General features: G+C 45.3%; 1 protein-coding gene across 2 annotated transcripts in view; it reads right to left on the bottom strand.

Moving 5' to 3' along the window:
• ADAM12 (ADAM metallopeptidase domain 12) overlaps positions 1-25,503 on the bottom strand; it is a 361,770-nt gene that overhangs the window by 272,207 nt on the left and 64,060 nt on the right. Inside the window, exons 1-2 of one of the 2 annotated variants that reach the window (XM_083149521.1) lie at positions 10,604-10,627; positions 9,380-9,453 (exon numbers count right to left, since the gene is read on the bottom strand). Coding sequence is in view for 1 of the 2 variants with exons in the window: in XM_083149520.1 (XP_083005646.1) it covers positions 9,380-9,453 (74 nt within the window). In the remaining variant the exon portion in view is untranslated. Of the gene's footprint in view, positions 1-9,379; positions 9,454-10,603; positions 10,628-25,503 lie in introns of those variants that run through there. The other variant, XM_083149520.1, reaches the window with a different exon arrangement.

Below are 25,503 nucleotides of genomic sequence, written 5' to 3'. Positions count from 1 at the left end.
ACAGTTGGAAGTTTGAATTCTGGCTGTCGAGTTACAGACGGAAGAAACAAAAACAGCTCAGGATTCCGAGCGTCCTGTTCTGACATTCGGAATCCTGGTTTGAAAACTTCTTTCAGAGTTTAAATTTACCCTCATTTTCATATTCTAAAATCATTTATTGCTATATAAGAACGCTCCCCTGAATTCTATAAATTGTGATGTTAAAATAAAAATAATTTCTATATACAGTAGAGTCATATAATTTGTCAGTTGGTTAAAAACCGTTATAACAGTATGTGATCATGATACGCTTCTTTACTAAAATATGAACATAGAAAAAGAAGTCTAGAAAAAAGAAAAATGACTTCAAAAGTGAAGAATGTTACTTAAAAATTAAGAAAGGTGAAAACAAACCCAGGAGGCTAAAATGATTACCCCCTGCGCAAACCTTCACCTCGTTAGACGTAATACGTTATTTATTCGGTGGTACTTTATGATACTCTGCAATCATAAAACATGACTGCTGGAAATGCGTCTCTTGTGTGATTATTCTTTATGATTTTTGTTTGTATATCAGGATCACGTACTTGGAATCCAGTATACAAGTAGCTTAATTCATGTGCATCAATTATAACACTCTCTTGGGAATAATGGATTTATAGATTGACGCCAATTTACCGTACCATTGTGTGGCGTGCCGGATATTTATATACATTTCGAATTTCTAACTGAATGGTGTATATAAATAAAACAATGCACACAATGTGATAACTAACTGACAAATTATGGTGAACGGAGAGTGTCTCCATTTAGGATTTGTTTTTTTTTTATTTTCTTTTGTTTATTTTCCTGTGTCACCTATTATCCTTATACTCAGCTTATTATGTATTATACAAAGGGTAATGCTTTCATCTCTGTGGCATTTTATGCTATATTAGGCTGTTCTGCTTTCTGTATGTCCGTTCTTTGTCCGTTGCACTTAACGTTTTTTTATGCGCTCTATCCCCTAATGTATGCCGCTCCAGATTTTTGTGGTCTTTTATAAATACATAATAATAATAATAATAATAACAATAATAATATAATAATAAAAATAATAATACAAAATTACTGATTGTAAAAAGCAGTATCGGAAAATCTTCTACAATGTGGGGGAGGAGAATATTAACTGAATTTGATGGCGTAGATAAAATCTGAGGGTAACTCCATTGTAGAGAAATATTTCTGCCATCATGGGCCAGAAGTATCAAGCTTCAAAAAGTGATAAAATGGACAGTTATAAACAGCCCGCCAATCAGCTCCTAACTGCCATGTTACAGGCTGGGTTTGAAAAATGACAGGTAAGAGCTGATGGGCTGGTTGTTTATCACTCTCCACTCAATCACTTTTTGAAGCTTGATAATTCTGGCCTGGTGTGCCCGGGTGCCGGACGGAGTCCCGACAGTCATTAACCCAACGTCGGGATCCCGACTTTTAAAACACCGACAGACGGGTGCCCGACGGCCACCGGCTATTCTCCCTTGTGGGGGTCCACGCCCCCCATAGAGGGAGAATAGAATAGGTTGGCGAGTGTAGGCAGCCACCGTGCCTGCAAGGGGCTTTGTTGCACTGGCCACGCTGTCTGAGTCCGGCCAGTCGGGATCCCGACGTCGGGCTAATGACTGTCGGGATCCCGACTGTCGGAACGGCATACCACACCGTGTGCCCATTTAACTTACTGTATATACTAGTATCCCAAAAATGGTCAATGTGTTCCTGTGGATCTCATATGGGTGGCCCTATTTATTTTAGAACATTGGGCCGGATTCAGATTTGTACCCTAACCTGATAATTTGTATACAGATTGCGTACAGTTGGAAAACTACATGTGCAGAGCGGTTCCTGTGTAATTAGGCTGCGTCCACCCATTGCCAGGGTCCGCATCATTAGACGCACAGTTCCTGGGCTCGGCTGACCAGTTCTGACAGCCAGTCTGAGCAAGATGCAGATGCATTCAGGTGGCATTTATTTCCTACTCCTGCTGCATTCACATTGTAGTTGTAAGGTATAGCACAGCAGTTTCCTTTCAGCAATGCAATACCATACAAATCTGAAACAGGCCCATTGTCAGCCGTCTTGGAAATTGGAAGGGATTTTGTTTTAAATGTACTTCTATGATGGAGATATCCCCCCACATCTCTGGAAGTCCTGGCCTTGATGTTCCTCCTTGGCCAAATTTATTTAACCCCTTCCCGACACATGACGTATATATACGTCATGTGTCGGTTGCGGGGGAATCAAGCCAGCTCACGGAGTGAGCTGGCTTGAAAGAGAGCAGGTAATGGCTGTATATTACAGCCAGGCACCTGCTCTCACGGCCACGAGCGGCGAGTTCGCCGATCGTGGCCGTTTAACCCTTTAAGCACCGCGGGCAAAGCGCCCGCAGTGCTTAAATAGCTGATCGGAGGGGGGGGCGCCCCCCTCCGGCGCCGATCGGGGCCCCCCGCGGCGAGATCGGAGGGTGCCGATCGGTTGCCATGGTAGCCAGGGGTCTAATGTAGACCCCTGTGCTGGCCGTGTCAGTATTCCTATTACATCCTGCCTGAGGCAGGATGTAATAGAAAGTGCTGAAAATCACTATGTTCAGCCATAGAGCTCTATGGCTGAACCTAGTACAGGCGATCGCGCCCCCTAGTGGTCAAGTACACTAGGGGGCCTTGTAGTAAAAGTAAAAAAAAAAAAAAAAAATAAGTTTAAAAATAAAAAAAAAATAAAAAAATATTAAAAGTTCAAATCACCCCCCTTTCCCCATTTCACAAATAAAAATAAATAAAAAATAAAAAAAATAAACATATTTGGTATCGCCGCGTTCCTAAAAGTCCGATCTATTAAAATATAACATTAGTTATCCCGCACGGTTAAAGGCGTAAACGGAAAATAATTCCAAACGCCAAAACTACGTTTTTTGGTCGCATCGCGTACCCAAAAAAAAATAACTAAAAGAGATCAGAAAGTCGCCCATATCCCATAATGGTATTAATTAAAAAGTACACTTCAGCCCGCAAAAAATGAGCCCTCACCCAGGTCCGTAGGTGGAAAAATAAAAAAGTTATAAGCCGCAGAACATGGCGACGCGACGCAAATTAGAAAAACCGTAAAAGTTGCTATTTTTTTTTTTAGTGGTAAAACATAACGAAAACTATATAAGTTTGGTATCACCAGAATCGTAACGACCCATAGAATAAAGATAACCCATCATTTTAAACGAACTATGAACTTCAAAAAAAGCGTAACCAGCGCAAAATTGTGGAATGGCGTTTTTTTTTTTTTTTACCCCACATTGAATTATTTCCTGATTCCCCAGAATATTATACGGTATAGTAAATGGTACCATTACAAAGTACAACTTGTCCCGCAAAAAAAAAGCCCTCATGTGTCTATATAGCCGGAAAATTAAAAAAGTTACGCTTATTTGAACGCAAGGAGGAAAAAAAAAAAAAAATTAACAAAAAAGGCAATGTCGGGAAGGGGTTAACACCAAATTCACCTCCTAAAATATTTATATCCCTTGAGGTTATTCCCGATAGATTTATTATTCTGTGACAAAAAAAGGATTCGTCCATCATTTCCAATGCACACGTACAAATGTGTTCTTCTATCTTAATTGCATTTGTTAACATGTTGCATACGCATTGAAGTAACAAGATGGAAGGAATAGTGTCCAGAGCGCATCTAAGCAGGGCCATTTTACCTGCATAGTAGGCCATGACTGAAGCATTACACCCACCCATTCATGGGAATACATTTATTTTTAAATAATCATGATTTGCCACACCTACTGTCCTGCGCAGCCTCTCCTCGCGCACCATATAGCGAATAGCTGTCAGCACTTTAATTGGTGGATAGATCCACCAATCAGAATGTCGAAAAGCCAGTCACTGTCTGGCTGCAGGCTGGGAGGTGGGCCAAGAATGCTGCACTCTGATTGGTGGATAGTTCCAGTCAGCCACCAATCAGCATGCTGAAAGCCATTTACTGTCTAACTGCAGACAGGAACAGAATGATGACTGCTCTGATTAGAGCAGACGAAGGCCAAATAGGGCTGAGGATAATTAATTGTCCCAGTAACCCTACCCCATTGTTGGTTTGTTGTTTACTACTGCTGCTTATATTGCCATCCCCTTGTCCGCACCAGGACCGAAACGTCGGCAGGCTATTGATTGGTTTAAACTCTGGACTTATACTTTCACGAGAAGACTGGTGAGTGCTGCTTTTCCCTCTTTTGATATTTATGGGTGTGTAATTGGGAGTGCGGACTCATTACAGTACTCTGTAAACGTCACCCCAGCGGACGCCTGGGTTAATGGTGAGAGTGCACGGCTTTTGGTTTCTTGCAAATCCTGCATTTGCCCCTGCGCCCAGTCTATAGCTTCCCAGTGTGCCTATATGTTTAGATGGCATGGCATGTATGACAAAGGGACCTCATGCAGGATCGTAAGATATGGCAGGTAGAGAACCTCATGGGCAGATCTACAAGAAATGATGGTGAGTATTCTGTGCCCCCTGGAGCAGCGTCCTGGGTCCTGTGCCCCTTGGTGCAGCGTCCTGGGTCCTGTGCCCTTTGGTGCCAAGTCATGGGTCCTGTGCCCCTTGGTGCAGCGTCCTGGGTCCTGTGCCCCTTGGTGCAGCGTCCTGGGTCCTGTGCCCCTTGGTGCAGCATCCTGGGTCCTGTACCCCTTGGTGCAGCGTCCTGGGTTCTGTGCCCCTTGGTTCCAAGTCCTGAGTCCTGCCCCTTGGTGCCAAGTCCTGGGTCTTGTGCCCTTTGGTGCCAAGTCCTGAGTCCTCTGCCCCTTGGTGCAGCATCCTGGGTCCTGTGCCCCTTGGTGCAGCATCCTGGGTCCTGTGCCCCTTGGTTCCAAGTCCTGGGTCCTGTGCCCCTTGGTGCCAAGTCCTGGGTCCTGTGCCCCTTGGTGCAGGACAAAATAACTGAATTGCAAACTTGAAGGAGTCCAAATTTATTTACTTTTAGTCTTCAGTCATTACAGAACAACCCAACACATGCAATGACACCAAGAATAACATCCAGCGATGCAAGGTTAGAGGAGGGACAGGTCACAGGAGCGGTGTGTAGCCAGAATGACAAGAAGCATTTAACAATTCCTTGTGGGTTCTCTCTGTGTGTGCATGTACGTGACTCTAAACAGCATAGAGAGTGCGCTGGGTGCTCAGCTCTCCCCGCTGTCGCTCTACTAAAAAGTCTATTTATCAGATACTCATGTTAGCAAGAAAGACAAACCTGAGCAATGAGCACTGTCTGCAGACGTCTCTCTCACAGCTGAATAAATAGATGTACAGTACCTGCCAACAAGCTGTGTGGCTGCATGGCATTCCTTTATCATATGCAAAATCTATATGTCACTCAGGAGCTCTCCACTAACTATCAGGCCTCCAATGAAGGATTGTGTCTCCTACCAGCCACGCTTGCTGAGAATTTGTTAGGAAGATTAATTCTAGCTGGAGCCTTCTGCTGGGAGACAACTCAGCTGACGGCAAGTGCACATCAATTAAAGGTCTGCAATATACTTCCATTTGCGAATGAATTCTGGGAATTACTGTAGTTGACATTACTGAAGAGTGAGCAGGTAATGACAGAGTAGTTAGTAGAATAAACTTTAATGGGGTTGTCATGTAACTGGTGATCCCAGAAGTAATTATTTCTGCAAGAGAGATATTTATCTCCATAGAAGACATGGGGGTATCTTGGAACCGTCTCTAATTAAACATTTAATGCTTAGAACAACTGTGTACCATTTTTTTTTCTCTTTTACATAAAATACAGGAGTAACTTTTTTTATACGGCATTAGGGGTAGGGTTGCAGTGCAGTTCAAAATTCAAATAGCGGAGCCACACCCACTACCGGTGAGTCAGTTTGGAATGGCAGTTGGTAGCAGTGGGTGTGGCTCCACTGTTTGAATCTTGAACCGTGCTGCAGCCCTTCTTCTGGAACTGCCACTGATGCTGTCCAAAGTAATCAGCTTTTGACTGTGGACTTATACATAGGAAGTTCTAGGCTAGATTTGAGGCTGAAATAAGTTAAAAGGAAAAAACAACAGGGTTTGTATAATAATTGTGTGCGGTCTGTCCCTTCTGTGACCTGCATGTCCAAGGGCTTTCACTGAATGTTAGATGGGATAGATCTAACACCGTGGTATAGGACTAAGGACAGGGTTAGTTGGGGTGGCGGATGGGTGCCAGGGGTGGTTGGTATGAGACAGAGCATGGCAGAGGGAAGGAGAGGATCAGCAATCTAAACTGGGGGACAGGGGACAGTGGGCAGGGCTGGACAGTGATGTTGGGGTGCAGTGGGAAGGGTAAGATTGAGATCACCCTTTACTAATATAAATATATATCATACCTCCCAACTGTTGATTTTTAAGGGACCGTCTTGTTTTTATTTGAGATGGTCCTGCATCCCAGCTGCATCTCACACAAGACACTACCAAATCTCTTATCCATGCACTCATTATATCCCGCATTGATTATTGCAATAGTCTTCTAACTGGTCTTCCCAAGAACAGACTCTCACCACTGCAATCCATTCTAAATGCTGCTGCTAGGCTGATCTTCCTTGCAAGACGCTCATCGTCTGCTGATCCACTCTGCCAGTCCCTCCATTGGTTGCCTGTATCTTACCGTATTCAATATAAAACACTTCTACTCGCATATAAAGCTATTAACCATACTGCACCAGCATATATCTCTTTACTGATCACAAAATATCTCCCATCTCGACCACTCCGCTCTGCACAAGATCTGCGTCTCTCTTCTGCACGGATCACTAGCTCCCATTCACTATTACAGGATTTTCATTGGGCTGCTCCCACTCTATGGAATGCCCTTCCATGCACAATAAGACTCTCCACTAGCCTACAAACTTTCAAGTGTTCCCTGAAAACTCACCTCTTCAGGCAAGCCTATCATATTTAAGTTCTACACGCATAACCCTCTGAGGCACTTATGTATTTTATAGCTTCCCTTTTGGACCTACAAGCTATGCTATTACTGGTGCCTGTCCTTGTGTTTCCCTCCTATATTCCTATAGATTGTAAGCTTGCAGCAGGGCCCTATAACCTCCAAGTCTGTCTGTTGTTACCCAGTTTGTTGTATCACTGTCTACTATTGTAAAGCGCAACGGAATCTGCTACGCTATATAAGAAACTGTAAATAAATAAATAAATATGGGGAAATGGCTTGCGGCCACGGCATCCCCGGGAGGGCACACCCCCTTTGACTAAGGCCATACTTTCTTTTCCGCGAGCATCCCAGCTTCAAAAGTTAAAATGTTGAGAGGTATGTATGCATAATTCCTGCTACAGAAAAACATCCCCACAGCATGATGCTGCCACCACCAGGCTTCACTGTAGGGATGGTATTGGCCTGGTAAGTAGCAGAGCCTGGTTTCCTCCAAACATGATGCCTGACATTCACGCCAAAGAGTTCTTTCTTTCTCTCATTAGACCAGAAAATGTTGTTTCTCACGGCCTGAGGGTCCTTTTTCTGGCAAACTGCAGACAGGTTGCCATGTGCTCTTTACTAAGGAGTGGCTTCCGTCTGGCCATTCTATCATACAGGCCTGATTGGTGGATTGCTGCAGAGATGGTTGTCCTTCTGGAAGATTCTCCTCTCTCCACAGAGTAATGCTATAGCTCTGACAGAGTGACCAGTGGTTTCTTGGTCACCTCCCTGACTAGAGCCCTTTTCCCCTGATCTGTATGTTTAGACGGCCGACCAGCTCTAGGAAGAGTCCTGGTGGTTCTGAACTTCTTCCATTCATGGATGATGGAGGCCACTGTGCTCATTGGGCCCTTCAAAGCAGCAGCTATTTTTCTGTACCCATCCCCAGATGTGTGCTTTGAGACATTCCTGTCTTGGAGGTCTACAGTCAATTTCTTTGACTTCAACCTTGGTTTGTGCTCTGACTTGCAGAGCACCTGTGGCCCCTCAAGTGTGGGACCACAGGTGCACTCCAATTAAGCTGTAGGAACATCTCAAAGATGATCAGTGGAAACAGGATGCACCTGAGCTCAATTTGGAGCTTCATCACATACATTGAAATAAGAAACAATCAGCTTGCCTGCATGGGGAATGGTACAATAACCGATCCAGATGGTAAAGCGGGACCTCATCAGATGGAACAGCCGGAGTCAGCGTACAAGCCAGGTCGCTCTCACCGCCGTACTTGAACGACAAGCAGCCGGAATGTTTTACACCCCCGTGGACCGGGACCAAACAACACACCGCTGGAGACAGACCGCACAGACATCAGGGAACAGAAGCCACACGCAACGCGTTTCGTCACCGTAGGATTTCGTCAGGGGATGTGTCCATATCTCTCCCTCTCAGATATATATACCCATATAAATTTGGGTATATATATATCTGAAAGGGATATGGACACACCCCCTGACGAATTCCAGCGGTGACGAAACGCATTGGGCGTGGCTCCTGTTCCCTGACGTAGTAACGTCTGTGCGGTCTGTCTCCAGCGGTGTGTTGTTTGGTCCCGGTCCACGGCGGTGTAAAACATCCCGGCTGCTTGGCGTTCAAGTACGGCGGTGAGAGCGACCTGGCTTGTACGCTGACTCCATCTGGATCGGTTTTTGTACCATTTCCCATTCTGCCAAGCTGATTGTTTCTTATTTCAATATATGTGAGCATATGTACTAAGTAAAAATGTTTTAACCGTTTGATACTCACTGGTGCGCTTTTTTCCTTTTTTTTTGCATATATATATATATATATATATATATATATATATATATATATATATACACATACATACACTCACTAGTAAGCCTGCTCGAAGCAAAAGCTGGTCTACTACCTGCTGTGTTTGTGCATGTGTGAAAAAGAGATGTAGTTTAACTCTCTGCCAGCGGATGGCAGTTTTTGGAGACACTAAACATATATATATATATATATATATATATATATATATACATACATACACTCATAGACATACATATATACTGTACATGTATTGGTTATTATAAGCCCATCACAATGAAGGAACGACATAACTGTAATGTTAGTAATACACAGATACATGTGTTCAGACTCTCAATCGTGTCATCAAGTACAACCATATGAAGTCCATAGTAAACCCAGGAGAAGATGTGAGTTCAGGATGTAACAGTGGGCTGCAATGACCTCCCGAGGTTCTGTGAGTGCGCAGTAATTGAAGCAGCAACAAGTAATCTTACAATTATCTATTAATGAAGAATACCTTCATTTGTTTACAGAAGATTATGATCTACATCCAAAGCATCCTGCGGGGTATGACGACGCCGGAACATTCTGTACCAGAGCACCGCCACCAAGTCAGAAGAGATACTAATGAAAGCTATTAAATGTACTCACTCATTACGTTCCAGAATCAACAGCAGTTCACCCTCTTTAGATCTTAGTAGGAGTTTCAGTGTTGCTGGATGAACCTTGAAGAAGGCAAAAATGGTAATTAAGACCCAGGTAATGATATGAAGACAGAATGTGAAATTACATCCCTAATCATGGAAAGCTGCCATCAGAGATCTGCCAATCAACTTTCTGCCAAAATATCTACAAGTTAAAAAGAGAACTTAGAAAGAGTGCAGAAATAGGGGATAGATTTATTAAGCTGGGTGAAGTGATAAAGTGTTGGGTTTTTATCACCGGCCAATCAGCTCATACCTGTCATTTTTCAAAGCAAGCCTGTAACTACACAGTTAGGAGTTGATTGGCCGGCGATAAAGAAACAGCCACATTATCACTTCACCGAGCTTAATAAATCTGCCTCAACAACATCAGAAGGGCAGAAACTCAATGGGTGCAGCCACAACTCCTTTTCTATACTTACAATGGGCAGTTGGAGACACCCCCCCTTCAAAAAAAAAACAAAAGGTACAAAGCCCTCTTTGGTTGGTACAGGCCATAAAAACAACTGTACTGGCCAAAAAGGTACAGTTAGAGGGTATGTATCTGACCTAGGGTGGGATGTAACAACCAGCGGCGGTACGTCACATATGTACTGACATATACGATAAGCAACGCAAATGGCAGCTCTCCCGAAAAGAGCTGGCATTTGTGATCCCCGCCACTGTTTCCTCGTTTTTTTATGGGAAATTCCAACTGCGCATGCACAGAGAAGCTGGTGTCTGCGGGGCATACTGGGAGGGATCCGTTTCAGCTCCCTCTCACAGCAGTGCTGCGAAGAGACGCCCAAAGGCTTCTATAGAGTATCGCCAGTGAAAGCTGGTGATCTCCTCCGCAGGGGTGCCCCGACGGTGGTGCTTTGCTGCATATGAAAATGCAGTAGAAACACAGAGAACAGGGTTTTATCGCATTTTCGGTTTAGAGCCCCATATCGGTTATAAGTTATACAGGAGGGTGGATTATTCCTTATAATATACACTAGTTTATCCATAATAAACCAACCATTCTGTAACACACAGATCCACACTGACAGACAAGCAAACACTCCAGAGTGTATTTATTAACAGGCCCGCCGACAGGGGGGGGGGAGGTCTGGAGTCCCGGGCCCTGACAGAGAAGGGGGCCCGGACCTAGTCCTACAACTATAAATATTAAATAGCTCCAAGTCCTTACCAGCTATCTATCTGCCCCTGATTTTTGTCCCCGTGGTCATGTGTGTCCATCGGCTCTGCTGCAGCCAGACTCTGCTCTGGTCTCGGACAGCAGGGGCTGCAGGGACATGTAGTTTTGTTTTAAGTTTCTGGCAGCCAGGCACTTAAAACAAAACTACATGTCCCAGCAGCCCCTGCTGGCCGGGACCAGAGCAGACCAGACTATTATGGATGCCTAAAGCAGTTCTCGGGAAGAGCTGCTGCTCAGGAGGCACAGACTAGTGTTCCATGGAGATGGTGCACTGCCTGTGCGGATGAGGGGAGGAGGAGGACCCAGCAAGTCACAGGGATCCAAAGAAAACACTGCAGCAAAGATCTCCCTGTCAGACCCCCACCACAGTACTTGTATTATGTATTCTTGTTCAGGCTGACCTCTCTGTTGCTCCCCTCTCTCTCTCCCAATTTCTCCTTTTCCTCTCTATCTTCTGTTTCTCACTCTTTGGCAGGTATTCAATACTTTCTATGGGGAGCTGCAGTGAATCCTGTGTAGGATTCTCCCCAATTCTCCCTGTAGGGAGATTCGCCGGGCAGCCGCCCGTTCTCCCTCTTCAACGCCTCAGGGGCTCTCTGCCCCTGGCGGCGAATTTTAACCCCCCCCCCCCCCCGGCGAATCTCGCCGGGGAGCTGGGGAACGGCTGAAGGCAGGGAGATGGAAGCCTCCCTGCCTGCGCCGCACACTGCGGGGGTGAAGGAGGGCTGTGGGGGACACAGGGAGAGCCCCCCAGAGCTGGCAGGGGGCTGTGTTCGGGAGCCGCTACACACTGGTCCCGATCGTGCATGTGCAGTGAATATATGAATATTAATGAGCGGCTCCCGGCTCGGCCCCCTGCTGGTGAATGTGTAAAAAAAAAAATATATATATATTGTTTAATAAAAAAATAAAAAATTAAAATATATTCATGGGTACTTGTTTCCTAGCACGGCCACCCCGATTTACATCGGGGTGGTCGTGTCGGAAAAATCGGGTCGATCGCATCGCATGCGATTTGGTCGCATGCGATGCGATCGACGCGACCGACCGATTTTCGACCCGATTTTTTGATTGAATGAAATGTAAATCGGGTCCCTGGGACCCGATTTTACATTGGATTCAATGTAAAATATTCCCAACCCCCCCCCAAATTTAACGGCGTACACCCCACCCCACGATAGACGCCAACCCGAAGCGTGGCGAGCGCAGCGAGCCCGCGAGGGGCGGCGGTGCGCGTCCTCCGACCTTTTCATTCCCCTACTATCCACGTCGGCGTGGAGTTGAGAATAGAATAGCGTGGCGAGCGCAGCGAGCCCCGCGAGGGGACGCGTATACCTGTGAAGTTATACGCGTCCCCTCGCTGCGCTCGCTGCGCTCGCCACGCTTCGGGCTCGGTGGCTCGCTGCGCTCGCCACACTATTCTATTCTCAACTCCACGCCGACGTGGATAGTAGGGGAATGAAAAGGTCGGAGGACGCGCACCGCCGCCCCTCGCGGGCTCGCTGCGCTCGCCGCGCTTCGGGTTGGCGTCTATCGTGGGGTGACGACGGGGACATCTATAATGTGAAATGGGTCATATTGGCCCATTTCACATTTTTCACATTTTCTCACGATTTCAATGTTAAAAAATATTTTAACATTGAAGCCTATGGAAAAATCAGGGGCATCGCGTCGGGACCAATGTTAATGGTCCCGACCGACGCGATGCCCCCGATATTTTACCTTTCCCGACACGATTTCAATGTTAAAATATTTTTTAACATTGAAGCCTATGGAAATATCGGGGGCATCGCGTCGGTCGCGTCGGGACCAATGTTAATGGTCCCGACCGACGCGATGCCCCCGATATTGTGTCCTAGCCGGCAAAATGGACCTGATTTCAAAGGAAATCGGGTCCATCGTATGGATCGTGTACCTTAACTTAAAGGTACACGATCCATAAGATTGTGGCCGTGCTAGGAAACAAGTACCTATTCATGTGCTGCAAGCACATGAATAAAAATAGCATGCCCCTTCACAGAAAAAATAATCTGATTTTTTGACACCAAAATAAAAATAAAAAACGCTTTATTTTCAAAGATCACATTCCAGTTCTCCAGAAAAAGATGACGAATGTAAAATGGAGAATCCGGGGAAAATCACTGGAGAAAGCAGTTCTCCACTTCAGCATTGAATACACTCTCGGCGAATTCCACTAAAAACCCCATTAAAAACCACTGGCGAATCGCGGAGAATCACAAACAGAGAATCGCCAGACATTCGCTCTTCATTTGCAGAGAATTGTATCCATTGAATAGGGCGAATTGTTTTTCCAGTGAGAAAATTCCCTGTAAACCCGGGGAATTGCCTGATTCCCCAGAAAATATGGAGAATCAGAGGCATTGAATACTGGCCTTTGTCACACACTCACCAATTTCCCCAATTCATTGTCTCTCACCCTCCCTCTTCCATTTCCACCTATTCCCTTCTCTCTATCTCTCTAACACACACCCATATATACATACATACATATATACAGGGGGGGGGCTGCCTTTTTTGACAGTCCCGGGCCCCGTCATTTCTGATGGCAGCCCTGTTTATTAAGATGCTATAATACGGCGGATTCTCTAATGCCGCCCTACATTAAAACCAGCGGAGCGTTACTCTCAGTGATACCAGCCGAGAGATGTCAGATTATAATTACCTCTGCGTTGGGACTTCCTGATGGGGTAATTTATTTGAAAAAAAAAAACCCGGGGGAGCGGATGGAAGCGCCGTCGGAAGGGGACGCGCGCACCTCTCGTGCGCGCGCGTCCCCTTCTCGCCATCCCCCTTCTGGCGCTGGCGGGGGATGGCGGCTGGCGTCGTCAGCGCCATCCCCTGCCAGGATGGGCCCTGCTCCATCTGTACTATACTGTACTTGGTAAAGTGCTGGGAAATGGTGCAGATGATTCATAGTAAATGTATCTGTCTCTCATTCCTTTTTTCCCTAAAAATGTAACAGTGTAATGTGGGCTAGGTGACATGAGGGAGATTGCTAGACTAATAAGGGAGAGAGGGAGATTGCTGCTATGTCAGGGAGTCTCCTGCAGAATGCAGGAGGGTAGGTAACTATGATGTAACAGTGTAATGTGGGCTAGGTGACATGAGGGAGATTGCTAGACTAATGAGGGAGAGAGGGAGATTGCTGCTATGTCAGGGAGTCTCCTGCAGAATGCAGGAGGGTAGGTAACTATGATGTAACAGTGTAATGTGGGCTAGGTGACATGAGGGAGATTGCTAGACTAATGAGGGAGAGAGGGAGATTGCTGCTATTTCAGGGAGTCTCCTGCAGAATGCAGGAGGGGAGGTAACTATGATGTAACAGTGTAATGTGGGCTAGGTGACATGAGGGAGATTGCTAGACTAATGAGGGAGAGAGGGAGATTGCTGCTATGTCAGAGAGTCTCCTGCAGAATGCAGAAGAGAAGGTAACTATGATGTAACAGTGTAATGTGGGCTAGGTGACATGAGGGAGATTGCTAGACTAATGAGGGAGAGAGGGAGATTGCTGCTATGTTAGAGAGTCTCCTGCAGAATGCAGAAGAGGAGGTAACTATGATGTAACAGTGTAATGTGGGCTAGGTGACATGAGGGCGATTGCTAGACTAATAAGGGAGAGAGGGAGATTGCTGCTATTTCAGGGAGTCTCCTGCAGAAGGGTGTGGTATAGGGTTCCGACAGTCGGGATCCCGACAGTCATTAGCCCGACATCGGGATCCCAACTGGCCGGACTCCAGCATGGCGAGTGCAACAAAGCCCCTTGCGGTCTCGCTGCGCTCGCCATGCTGCGGGCAAGGTGGATCCCGACGTCGGGTAAATGACTCTCAACTGTCGGGGCCCCATCCGGCACCCCTGCAGAATGCAGGAGGGTAGGCAACTATATGTATTACTTGTTGTGTAACAAACTAGCAAATCCTGCTAATATGGTCCTATAGCCGCACAGTCATGTCAAAAAGCATCTCTGCAAGAGAGGAAATCTCCCTAACAGGACTACAATACGTCTTCCTGCTGCATTTACAGCTCTTGGAATCCTGCTAAGTACAGACTCAAACTGCCTTTGGCCAAATCCCAGAGTAGCGCTCTACAACGGTGCACACAACATATAAGTCACTTTTATTACACACAAATGGACAGGAAGCTGGTGAAGTGGTCACTTCACATTTAAAAGCCTTTTTTACTTCCCCCTAAGCAGAAATATAGCACCTGTTCCCACCAAAAGGAATGATTTGCCTTTTAATTAGACACCAACGTTTTTATGCCTGGCTACCTCCTCCTTTCACTTCGTGTAATTGAAATTAATTGCTCTCTTTGTTCATGCAAATAGAATGATATGTCAATGTGGCATAAAGATAGTAATATTTGCCGCGGTTACCAAGTTAATGCAGGACTAAGCCTGAAAATGACTGTGGCATTTTTTTTCTCATGTCAAAACTGCTAGGATTATTCAGAACATTATCTGGCAGTTGCTAGATACACACTACCATATTTTCATTCTTCGCAGCTATTATAGCAGGATATACAGGTTGAGTATCCCGTATCCGAGTATCCGTTATCTGAATTATTCCGAAAACCATACATTCCAGAAAGTGAAAAACTCACTGGGGACATCTGTAACAGCACTACTGGTGACATGATATGTAACTGGCACTATATATGTGCAAGACAATGATTGCTTGGCATTCAAATTCAATATCTGAGATAGTACACAAACTTTGTTTCATGTTTTGAAACCTTGTTTTTTGAACAAATAAAATATATTTGTTTGTATTTTATGTGGTAATAAAATATATTTGTGTGTATTTTATGTGTTTATACAGCATACATGCAAGATACTTCAAAATACATAATTGAAATATTAAAATATTCCGAAATACAGAATAATCCGTTATCCAAAATTCTCCTGGTCCCGAGCATTTTGGATACGGGATACTCAACCTGTAGTTTTAAACATAGGCCTAATTCATGTATTATGTGCCGCGATTGCACTGCGCACTCCACAAGGTACCTTTTTTATCTCTCTTTCAGTCGGGATTTAATAACTGTTTGAAGGGAGTTAATGGGCAGAGGCGGGAAAAAGTAGGTGTGTGATGGGATGGCCGTTTTTGGGGAGTGTGTCCGCCTTCAGCTGCAATTCAGTAGTGAGAGAAACATGGCGGCAGCATCGCTGCTGTTGCGGCCAGTCTGCGTAGTCATAGGTCTACCCTTAGGTTCTTGTGTATAGGCTGTGAATGTGTACGCGGCTGCGGATGAGTTTGTGATGGTCGTCTCATTCCGCTACACAGCATGCAAACAAAAAATACATTTGTGTGTGACGGGATGTGCTTTTCTGAAATGCATTTTGGGCTTTGCCAGTAAGTATTGAATTATTAATATGCTTTTGCATATAACAGGAATAGAACCATTTCATACTCTCCAAATAGAGTCTAGACCCATTCCATTATGCTCTGCTCCTGAACTTCCCTCTTACTGTATGATTGCCATCACCTGTGTTGAAATACACTTCTCATCAATTAACTCAGGGGTGGCCGGAGTTTTGTAACCCAGGATCTAGTTTTTGTATACCTACATAATGGTGATCTATCGCCAATCCACGCTGTGCAAAATATTTCGCTTCCAGTGCAATACTCCCCTTACCCCTTAGGCCACACGGAATGAGCCAAAAATTCACATTCTGCCACACAGTATGAGCCCAAAATTCACATTATTCAACACAGTACTAGCCAAAAATTCCCATTACATTCTGCCACACAGTACGAGCCAAAAAATCACATTATGCCACACAGAATGCGCTAAAATTCACATAATGCCACATGGAATGAGACAAATTCACATTATGGAACGCAGTATGAGCCAAAATTCACATTATTCCACATGGAATGTGCCGAAATTCACATTAAGCCACACGGGATAAATAGGGGCCACAAAGCTCCATCCCATTCAACCCCTCCTGCCCCTCCCCCCTCCGCCGCCACCTCCTCCTCCTCCATAGTGGTTAAACACACACACATAAAAAAAAAAAAAGAATTAGCCCATCTTACTTTGTTTCAGATTCCCCGCTTCAGTCTGCCAGCAGCTGCAGCTTAGCCTTCCCGCCGCCACTCTGCCTTCTTGCCAAGCGCCGCTCAGTCCTGATTCCTTGTGGTACGCAGGTGCGCGATGATGTCACACCTGTGCACCCGCGCAATGCATCCCTGGGGCCGCTGAAGCCAGCACAGGCTTCAGAAGGGATTAGCACTGCAGGGTGTATGGGGCTAATACTTCAGGAACCAACCGTGATCTACCGGTGGAAGCTCCGCAATCGACCGGTAGATCGCGATCAACGCTTTGGCCACCCCTTGATTAACGAGTTCAACACTGGTGATGGCAATCATAGAATAAAGGCCTCCATACACTAGGGCGATTCACATGCGATTTGGGTTCTTTCCATGTGATTGCATACCTCCCAACATGACCCTCTCCAGGAAGGTCATGTTCTGTTCCTGGTCTTCCACCTTAATGTATGAAATCTGCCTATCAAAAAAATCAAGGATGTCTATGAGGATTCTTTTTGTATTTAATGTAGGTGGCTGCTGTGGAACTTCTAAGACCTCACCATTGCTGCCCCCACCTTCTTGTACTCTGTTTTTGGTGGCAAATGGAGGCCTCCAGGGAAAGCAGGGGACTTGCCCACCTTCCCGGGGTGGGGCTGCGATTAAACAGGCAGATCGGCGCCAGAGCTGACATCAAAGGCCCTCCCTAAATCAGCTTTCTACACCTGCATTTATTCCTGACACTCCCATTAAACGGCCGGTTGCCGCCACCCCCAAACACCGGCTGCCTGTCAATCACTTTGTGTACGGCCAGTGAATATAGAAGTCACTGGATTTTATACACAGTCATTCGATAATCACTCAGGCTGCAAATTCGCAGCCCAGTGATTGGGGTCTGAATCAGGCCCCATGTAAAGTGTATTGAAAATGCCGAAAATATTATAGAATGTATTGAAAAAGCCAAAAACCAATTGTAAAAGCATTGAAAAGCCGGAAACATCATAAATGCATTGAAAACGCTGGAAATCACAGTAAAATGGATTGAAAAGCTGGAAACCATGTAAAATGCATTGAAAAAAACACTACATGGTACACGTTACATGCTTTCCAGCTTTTTTAAATTAATTTACAGCACTAATATTTTACCGATTTTTACAATACACTGTACATGATTTCTAGCTTTTTCAAAGCATTTACAATTGTTTTTTTGCTTGTTTTATGCCTGATTTCCAGATTTTTCAATACAGTTTACATGGTTTCCAGCTATTTCAATACACTTAACATGGTTTCCACCTTTTACCCTCTTCCATATATGTGTTAAGCTGGCCAGATGAAGGGGGGGTATTCAATCCAAGATTCCGACGGTCAGAAATGCATTGAAAAACACTTTACATGGTACAGTTTACATGGTTTCCAGGTTTTTAAATAAATTTACTAATATTTTATCGATTTTTACAATACATTGTACAGTACATGATTTTTCAATGCATTTACTAATCATTTTTGGCTTGTGTAATGCATGTACTATGATTTCCAGATTTTTCAATACAGTTTACATGGTTTCCGACATTTTCAATACATTTAACACGGTTTCCGTGGCGAGCGAAGCGAGCCCGCAAGGGGCTTTGTTGCGCTCATCATGCTGTCTGAGTCCGGGCAGTCGGGATCCCGACTGTCGGAATCCTATACCACACCCTTTACAAATGCATTTTGGCTTTTGTAATGCATGTACTATGATTTCCAGATTTTTCAATACAGTTTACATGGTTTCCGGCATTTTCAATACACTTAACCTGGTGTTCCTGCCTTTTACCCTCTTCCATAAAGGTGTTTGTTAGATACATTGGTTAGATACACTCCCTAGCATCCCACTCCAGGAAGAGAAGCTTCGGGAAGAAGAGAAAAGTTAGGTTGCATATTTACTTATTAATGTTCAAAGAATCATTATTATTCCTAGCAGGAACATGTAAATACCGTGATTTCGGTAATAAAGCTTTAATATATTCATTTTGCATCCGAGAAAACAAAACATGACTAAAGTGGATTTCTGAGATGACAGATTCTCTTTGCTGTGGGCGAGTTGGACATTGCAGCAGATCTTCAGTGAAGTTTCTATAAACGTGTGAGCGCGCACTGCCAGTAGGCATAGCTTCTAATCAAGGAGCTTGTTCTGCCCTCGTGTAAGTTCAATGTCTGCAAATATTCCTTCTCTTTTCTCTTCCACTACTTACCAAACTGACAGGCAGCCACACTGCCGGGACGGCTTCATGTTTAAATCTTATTCCGTTTAAGAAAAAAAATGTGTTCTAGGGGAAATCCCAGTGCAAGCGTTTCCAATTTGAGAAAGATAACTGAAGTACATTTAATAACAAGGACATGACATAATGTGATGAACGGGACGCTAATTAGAATAATCGCACAATATTTAATAATGAGAAAGTCAACCGAAGAGCGTTTGAATTTAATTAGAGAATTAAAGGGGCAGACTGACCTTATACTGTATGCGAGCAAATCTAGAAGACTTATTGTACAACGTACAGAAGGATCTAATGTAATAGTGCGATCATAATCGGGACGTTGTGCCTACTCTATAATGGTGTGCAACAAATGCCGAGATTCCACTACCAGAGCCTGCGGGGTTTGGGGGGGGGGCAGCGTGTAGGGGACTCGCAGGGCTGCGAAACTTGCTGCCTTGAGAGTCAACCAAAATAAGGACAAAAGTGTGTGTGTGTGTGTGTGTGGGGGGGGGGGGGGTAAAGTACTCAGAACACCCCCCCCCCTTCTTTATAGGGACTGACCACACCCATGAGAATGGGCCCCCTAAAACTGAATCCCCATGGTGGGCCGTTCATGGCCCAGTCCCACACTTCAGGAGAAAATGTATAAAACTTTGGAGAGATTTAAAGTGGATGGATATAAAGTACCAACCAACCAGCTCCTAACTGTCATGTTGCAGGTTGTGTTTATAAAATAAGAGCTGATTGGTTTGCTCTTTATCTCTCTTCAAGGTTTGATAAAGGTAGATGCCTCATTTAGCAAAGGCAGTAGTCTTCCGCTTAGTTCCAGAGCATACTTTCCTAGGTTTTAAACTTTCATCTTCACGAGAAGTCCAGAGAGGAGATGCAGGAAAGTGGAGAGATGGGCTAAAAAAGCTGGTCTCTTATTCCTTTAATTCCTCTCGCCCATTCTGCCCAATTCACTAGGAAATCAGGTATCTCACAGAGGATCTGGGAGAGTAGACAAGGATGCTCCATATAGACCTGCATTAAATAGTGATCCAAAACATTTCCCAGTGTCCCTGCAATGGCCAGGGAGCTGTATATCACTCTGCTCCATTTATGTGTGTGTGTGTGTGTGTGTCTAACCAGTGGTGTAACTCTCAGGGACAGTGTAAGCACTAACTTCCAGGCTCCAGCTGTCAGTGGAGCACCTTGGTGGAAAGAGGGGCCTGCTAAAACAGGACAGATCTCTTTTTACTCATTACATAGTGACCTGCTACAGTCACTGCTGACTGCTGTCCTTGCTCACAAGCCCCCTTTGTAGCCCCCTTGAGCTAAGAAGACCTGGAATGTATGTGACAGTGTTAAGGTGGGCATACATCAAGCCGATTTGGACCGATTTCGGCTGATTACGATCAATCGGCCCGATAAATCGGACCAAATCGGTTCTTTGTGACATGGGGTCGGGTCCGATGCGCGGTCCCGTGCGTATAGGACCCGGCTCCAGGGGTCGGACCGGCAGGACAAACGATGTGAGATCAGTCGGGGCGGTGAGGAGCAGTGGGGGCGGGCGGCTGGGGAGGAAGCAGTGGGGCAGCAGCGCGTTACCAGATCAGTGCTGGGGCGGGCGGCGGTGACCATCAGTCTCACTCTCCACTGTCCGTGTCCAGCGCTGACCTGGTAACACGCTGCTGCCCCACTGCTTCCTCCCCAGCCGCCCGCCCCCACTGCTTCTCACCACCCTGCAGCTCCCTGATATTTTTTTTACATGTGATAAATCGCATGCGATTTATCAAATGTAAAAAATGGCACATCAAAGTCCTCATCGTATGTGAGCCTCCCGGGAAGCTGCCGGGCGGCTCGGAGGAGAATTGGGTCCGACTTGTCCTTAGGACAAGTCAGCTCTATATATGGGGGCCTTTAAGCACATCAAAGTGTATATACAGCTCTACTGTTGTGTCGTATGTTATGACAAAAGTGAGAGAAGTTGTGTTATGGAAGTGCACTAATTAAGAAATAAAAATAGGGCTACATTTATCATTTGTAGTAGGCACATGAAAATAAATATTCCGGAACCCTCGTGAGACCTGGTTTGGCCAAGAAATCCTCTGGGGCCCTACAATAGCGATAGAATGAGAAAAAGGTGAGTGGCTTTTTGAAAAGGGGCATGGCCTTGAAGTTCAGATTAGTCCACCATAGCCTCACTCCAGGGGCGTGCAAGCTGTGCCCATACACTCTGCAGCACTGCCGGCTCCTTCCAAGTGACAGAAGCCTGGTGCTGCAGTTTAAAGTCACACAGCAGCACCTGGTCACTGTGGAAGAGTCGGCACCTGGTTGGAGCCAGCATCCCCTTGTGGTCCCACTGCTTATCACCTCAATTAGCTGCTATTAGGTATCTGGGCTGTTTGTTGTTGTAAGCATCCGCTGGTGTGTACAGAAACCCTGCCACATCCCCACGCCTGTACGCACCTAAATGTAACAAAATGACAACGTTGTGCTGATGCCAAAACAGTTATTTCCTAGGTCTGATACATCATTTTCTACCTTCACTGTATTCACCAATCACTCTGCATTTCAGCCCTGGAAATATCCACCGTTCCCCACCCAAACCAACTTCACACTCAGTAAACATCCCCTGTAAGATGAAATCTGCTTTGCTAATTTCTTATTGCATTCAGGAATAATGGATGTGATTTTAATCGCAGATGGGCTTTTCAATGCCTGCTCCGTCTGCAACAGAAACATCAGGACGGAGGCCAAATGTGGAGAGTCGCTTACTTATACCCCCCCTTTTAAATGGAACGATGTGTATCTAATGATCTTCAAAAAGAAGATAAATGAGTTTATAAAAGTATATATGATTAACACACGAACTTCATTAAAAACAAAGCGAATGATAAACATTTCCTAACCGCCATTAATATTTAACTACTTAATTTGAACGTACAGATATGGGCAGTTTAACCAGCATTCGGAAATGTGACCGCAGCCATGCACCTGGTTTCAATTAACTTAAATTGCAACCGTCTGCGTGTGCTTTAAATATTGCTGGTCTGTTCTGCAACCATAATGTGACATAGATTAAACTGCTCACCACCCATTCCTTTCTATTGATTTTTCACTGCACATACTGTAGAAGCAATACAAATATACACTTATGTTTGCAAGTATGTGTCTACTTATAGGGTTTTACAGTACAAAGGTATCTTCCATCTATATAGAGCGGAGCCGTTACGTGAGAAAATCAATGGCTGAGGCTCTTTATATGCCAGTACTGTCACTACTCCTAGCGAAGTGATAAATTGATTGAGCCCACAAAGTGGCTCTGTGAGTGTACAGTATGTGGCCAGTATGTTGCCTAGGAACCCAGGAGTTCTATACACCATTTAGCACTTCTTTTTTTTCTAGTTTTCACATACTCTTATCCGCATTATTTATCCAGTTCACGTTGTCATATAGCGCTCGCTTAAAACAGTTGTGTGGTCATAACTTGTAACGGGATACGTCATAGTTGCCGACTTTTGAGCTGCCCTCTCCGGGAGAGGGCAGCCAGCTCTGTCAGGCAGGGGGGCGGGGCCATTTCCAGGACTGGAAAAAGAGGCGGTCCGGGGGCGTGGCCACACAGATGATGCCCTGTTGGGGGCATGTCTACAGCGTCACAGCATTTTAGCCCCGCCCCCCACCGTGCAATGCCGGTATTTCAGTCATTGCACTGCGGGGGGCGGGGCTAAAATGCCGCGATTGCGGCATTTTACCTGCGGACCCCCCCGCCGAGGGACACATCGCAGGGGCTGGGGGGGATATGCGGGAGGATTGCCACCCTTTCAGGGGGACCGGGAGGTGGACCCGATTTCTGGGACCCTCCCGGCCATTCCGGGAGGGTAGGCAACCCTGGGATACGTTCCTATTGTCAACAGTTATTAGGTCGACACCGTTGGGTCGACAGGCAACAAGGTCAACAGGGTTCTAGGTTGACATGGATGAAGGTCGACAGGTGTCAAGGTCGACATGGGACAAGGTCGACATGGTTTTAGGTCAACAAATGCGTTAGTGCGACATGGGTTAGGTCAACAGATCGCGAGGTCCACATGGGTTTTTTCACTGTTTTTTTGAGCCAACATGTGCCGACAGGCGGTATTTCATGCCCTACCATCCACTAGGGTGTGGTGGGAGAATAAAAGGTACTTATGTAATATCTGGGAGCCTGATTTTTTCATCGCATCGCATGCAATATAGTGGCATACAATTCATGCGATGCGATTTTTCATTGTAAAGACCCGATTTTTAATTGTATAGTCACCCATGGGTGATTTCATACCCCCACTATCCAACTACGTATGGAGTTGATTTTATATAGTGTGGCGAGCGCAGCGAGCCACCGAGCCCGAAGCATGGCGAGCGCACGCAGAATACATGTAAAGTAATCCGCGTCCCCTCGCGGGGCTCGCTGCGCAACCAATTACTGTCCACAAAACGATCCAACCCCCTTTCTTAGACCTGAAGACCTAGGCTTCGGCTTTGTGTAGCAGTGCAGTCCAAATGAATTGTGTAAAACAGATAACTGACAATAGACAAAAATGCTTTCATCATATAACCTTAGCACAATTATATATTCATTATCCATAACAAACAATTGAATTACTATAGTATGTTAACAACCGGCAACTTTTATAACCAACCATTGAATGGCGCCTGTAATGGTCAACATTAACTGTAGATGAGTACGGAGATGATGAACGAGTCAGGGCATCAAACTCAGTGCAGCCATGAATCAGTTTTATGGTGGAAAAACTATTCCGAATATTTTAGCTGGTTTATCAAAGTGTCCGGGACATCAGAATAAAAACTACTGTGAGAAGCCCCCTCCCCACTGTGCTAGAATAGTAATTGGCGTCAGGGTGGGGAAGGGGGGGATGATTTTGTCATTAAATCAGGCTGGAATCTTGTGACCTAGTTTTATTGTCCGGAAAGTTTGATAAATGAGTTCAAGCGCCTCAGCTGACAGTATGGGTCATTAGTTAATGCTTCATGGCAAAATGGAAGCTGCGGTAACCGAACAATTGAATGAGAAAGTAGAATCACCAGATAGATCACATCGCAGGCAGATTTAGTTGGTGCTTGTTTTATAATAATGATTTCAGATTTAGTTTTTTTGTTAATCAATTGTAATTTAAAGCTTTATAGTGTGTACACAAGGTACAATATGCCCACGATGTTGACGATATAGTCAACATCATGTCGGCATCGCATGCAGATCGCTTTCAGATCGAAAGGGTTTTAACCCTTGCGATCCCGATGCGCGTTCACGTATCGCAAGGCAGATAGTCTTGGCTGCCTTGACTATATAGTGCAGATCTGCACTTTATAGTCAAAATTGTGCCATTACATGCATGCCGTGCGATGCGAGTCCCGATGCGATCTGATCGCATCAGGACTCCCGATGCTATCTGATCGCATCAGGACTCGCATCGCACGGCAAATCCTACCGTGTGTACACACCATGAGTCAGAGCTGCTTGCTAAGCATTTGGCTCGGAGATTTCCAAATTCGGGACGGGGGGCTGATGTCATGTTGCAGATTATGGTATCTTGGTAAAACTGTGACAGATCCATTGGAGGTGAGGAGTTCTGAGCTGTCTCCGGTGTATCAAGATTCGTATAGCCTTCATGTGTAATTCAACTGTAAGTTATGATCGTGCTTATAAAGGGGTCTCCTTAGACAGTGACCTCATAAGACTACATACGCAGCATCACAATTAGAAATTGCCATGCTACAGGAGTAGCTATGACTGTCCCTTTAAACACTGCATACTGTTAGTACTGTATGCCCAGGACTGTATCACCTGGCACCAAGGGACCTTTAGACGGCACCTCTATGCCCAGCCGCGGTCACAGGACACCACGCTTGGCACATAGAGTCGGATGTACTGTACAGAAAAACCGATGGATGATTAAGCCAGGGGTTACATAAACCACTGAAAGTTCTTATGCTGAAGTTGTTTAACAGTTTGTGTAGGGCTGTGTTAAGTGTGCTGTGCTGGCAGCCAATGGGTGCAGGGGGAGGAGTAATTTAGGCTAGGAGGGTCTTGTGACTAGAGAAGTCTGCCTCTCTGAGGGAAATTCCCCGCCCTCCCGTCCCTATTTTCTGTCTCTACTTCTTCTCTTGGGCGGCGGTAAAGAACGGTCATTTGTGTAGATGGAATAGTGTGTAAATAGTGGGTGGCGCTCTCCCAACATCGATTGTCAGGAGCTTTACTTCCTTGCACGGAAGATGGCTGCCACCACCAACCTGGGTGGTGGCTGGGAGAGTTGATCACCAGTGGTGTATGAATGCTATGGTGATCCTACCCCCCCTTTTTTTTCCTCTGACCGTTCTTTGATGCCGCCACCATTTTATAGTTTTATAGTCAGTTGTCAAAAATAAATTTGACATTCATTATTTGAAACGCCAGCACTTGTGTCCGTGTCGTTATTTTAGTTAGATAAGCTAAGTTAAGTGTTAAGGATACCGATGGTGAGTTTATTGTGACTGCATGACCAAGAGAGTGATTAATCAGACAGTTTATGCTATAGATTAGGATCTAGAAACTCTGCGTTTAGTACAGTTTGAAGGCCAGGAAGTG

The sequence above is a fragment of the Crinia signifera genome, chromosome 6, assembly GCF_055691185.1.
Source record: "Crinia signifera chromosome 6, ASM5569118v1, whole genome shotgun sequence".
Taxonomy (NCBI): Eukaryota; Metazoa; Chordata; class Amphibia; order Anura; family Myobatrachidae; genus Crinia; species Crinia signifera.
This window is presented reverse-complemented; position numbering and strand designations above follow the sequence as displayed.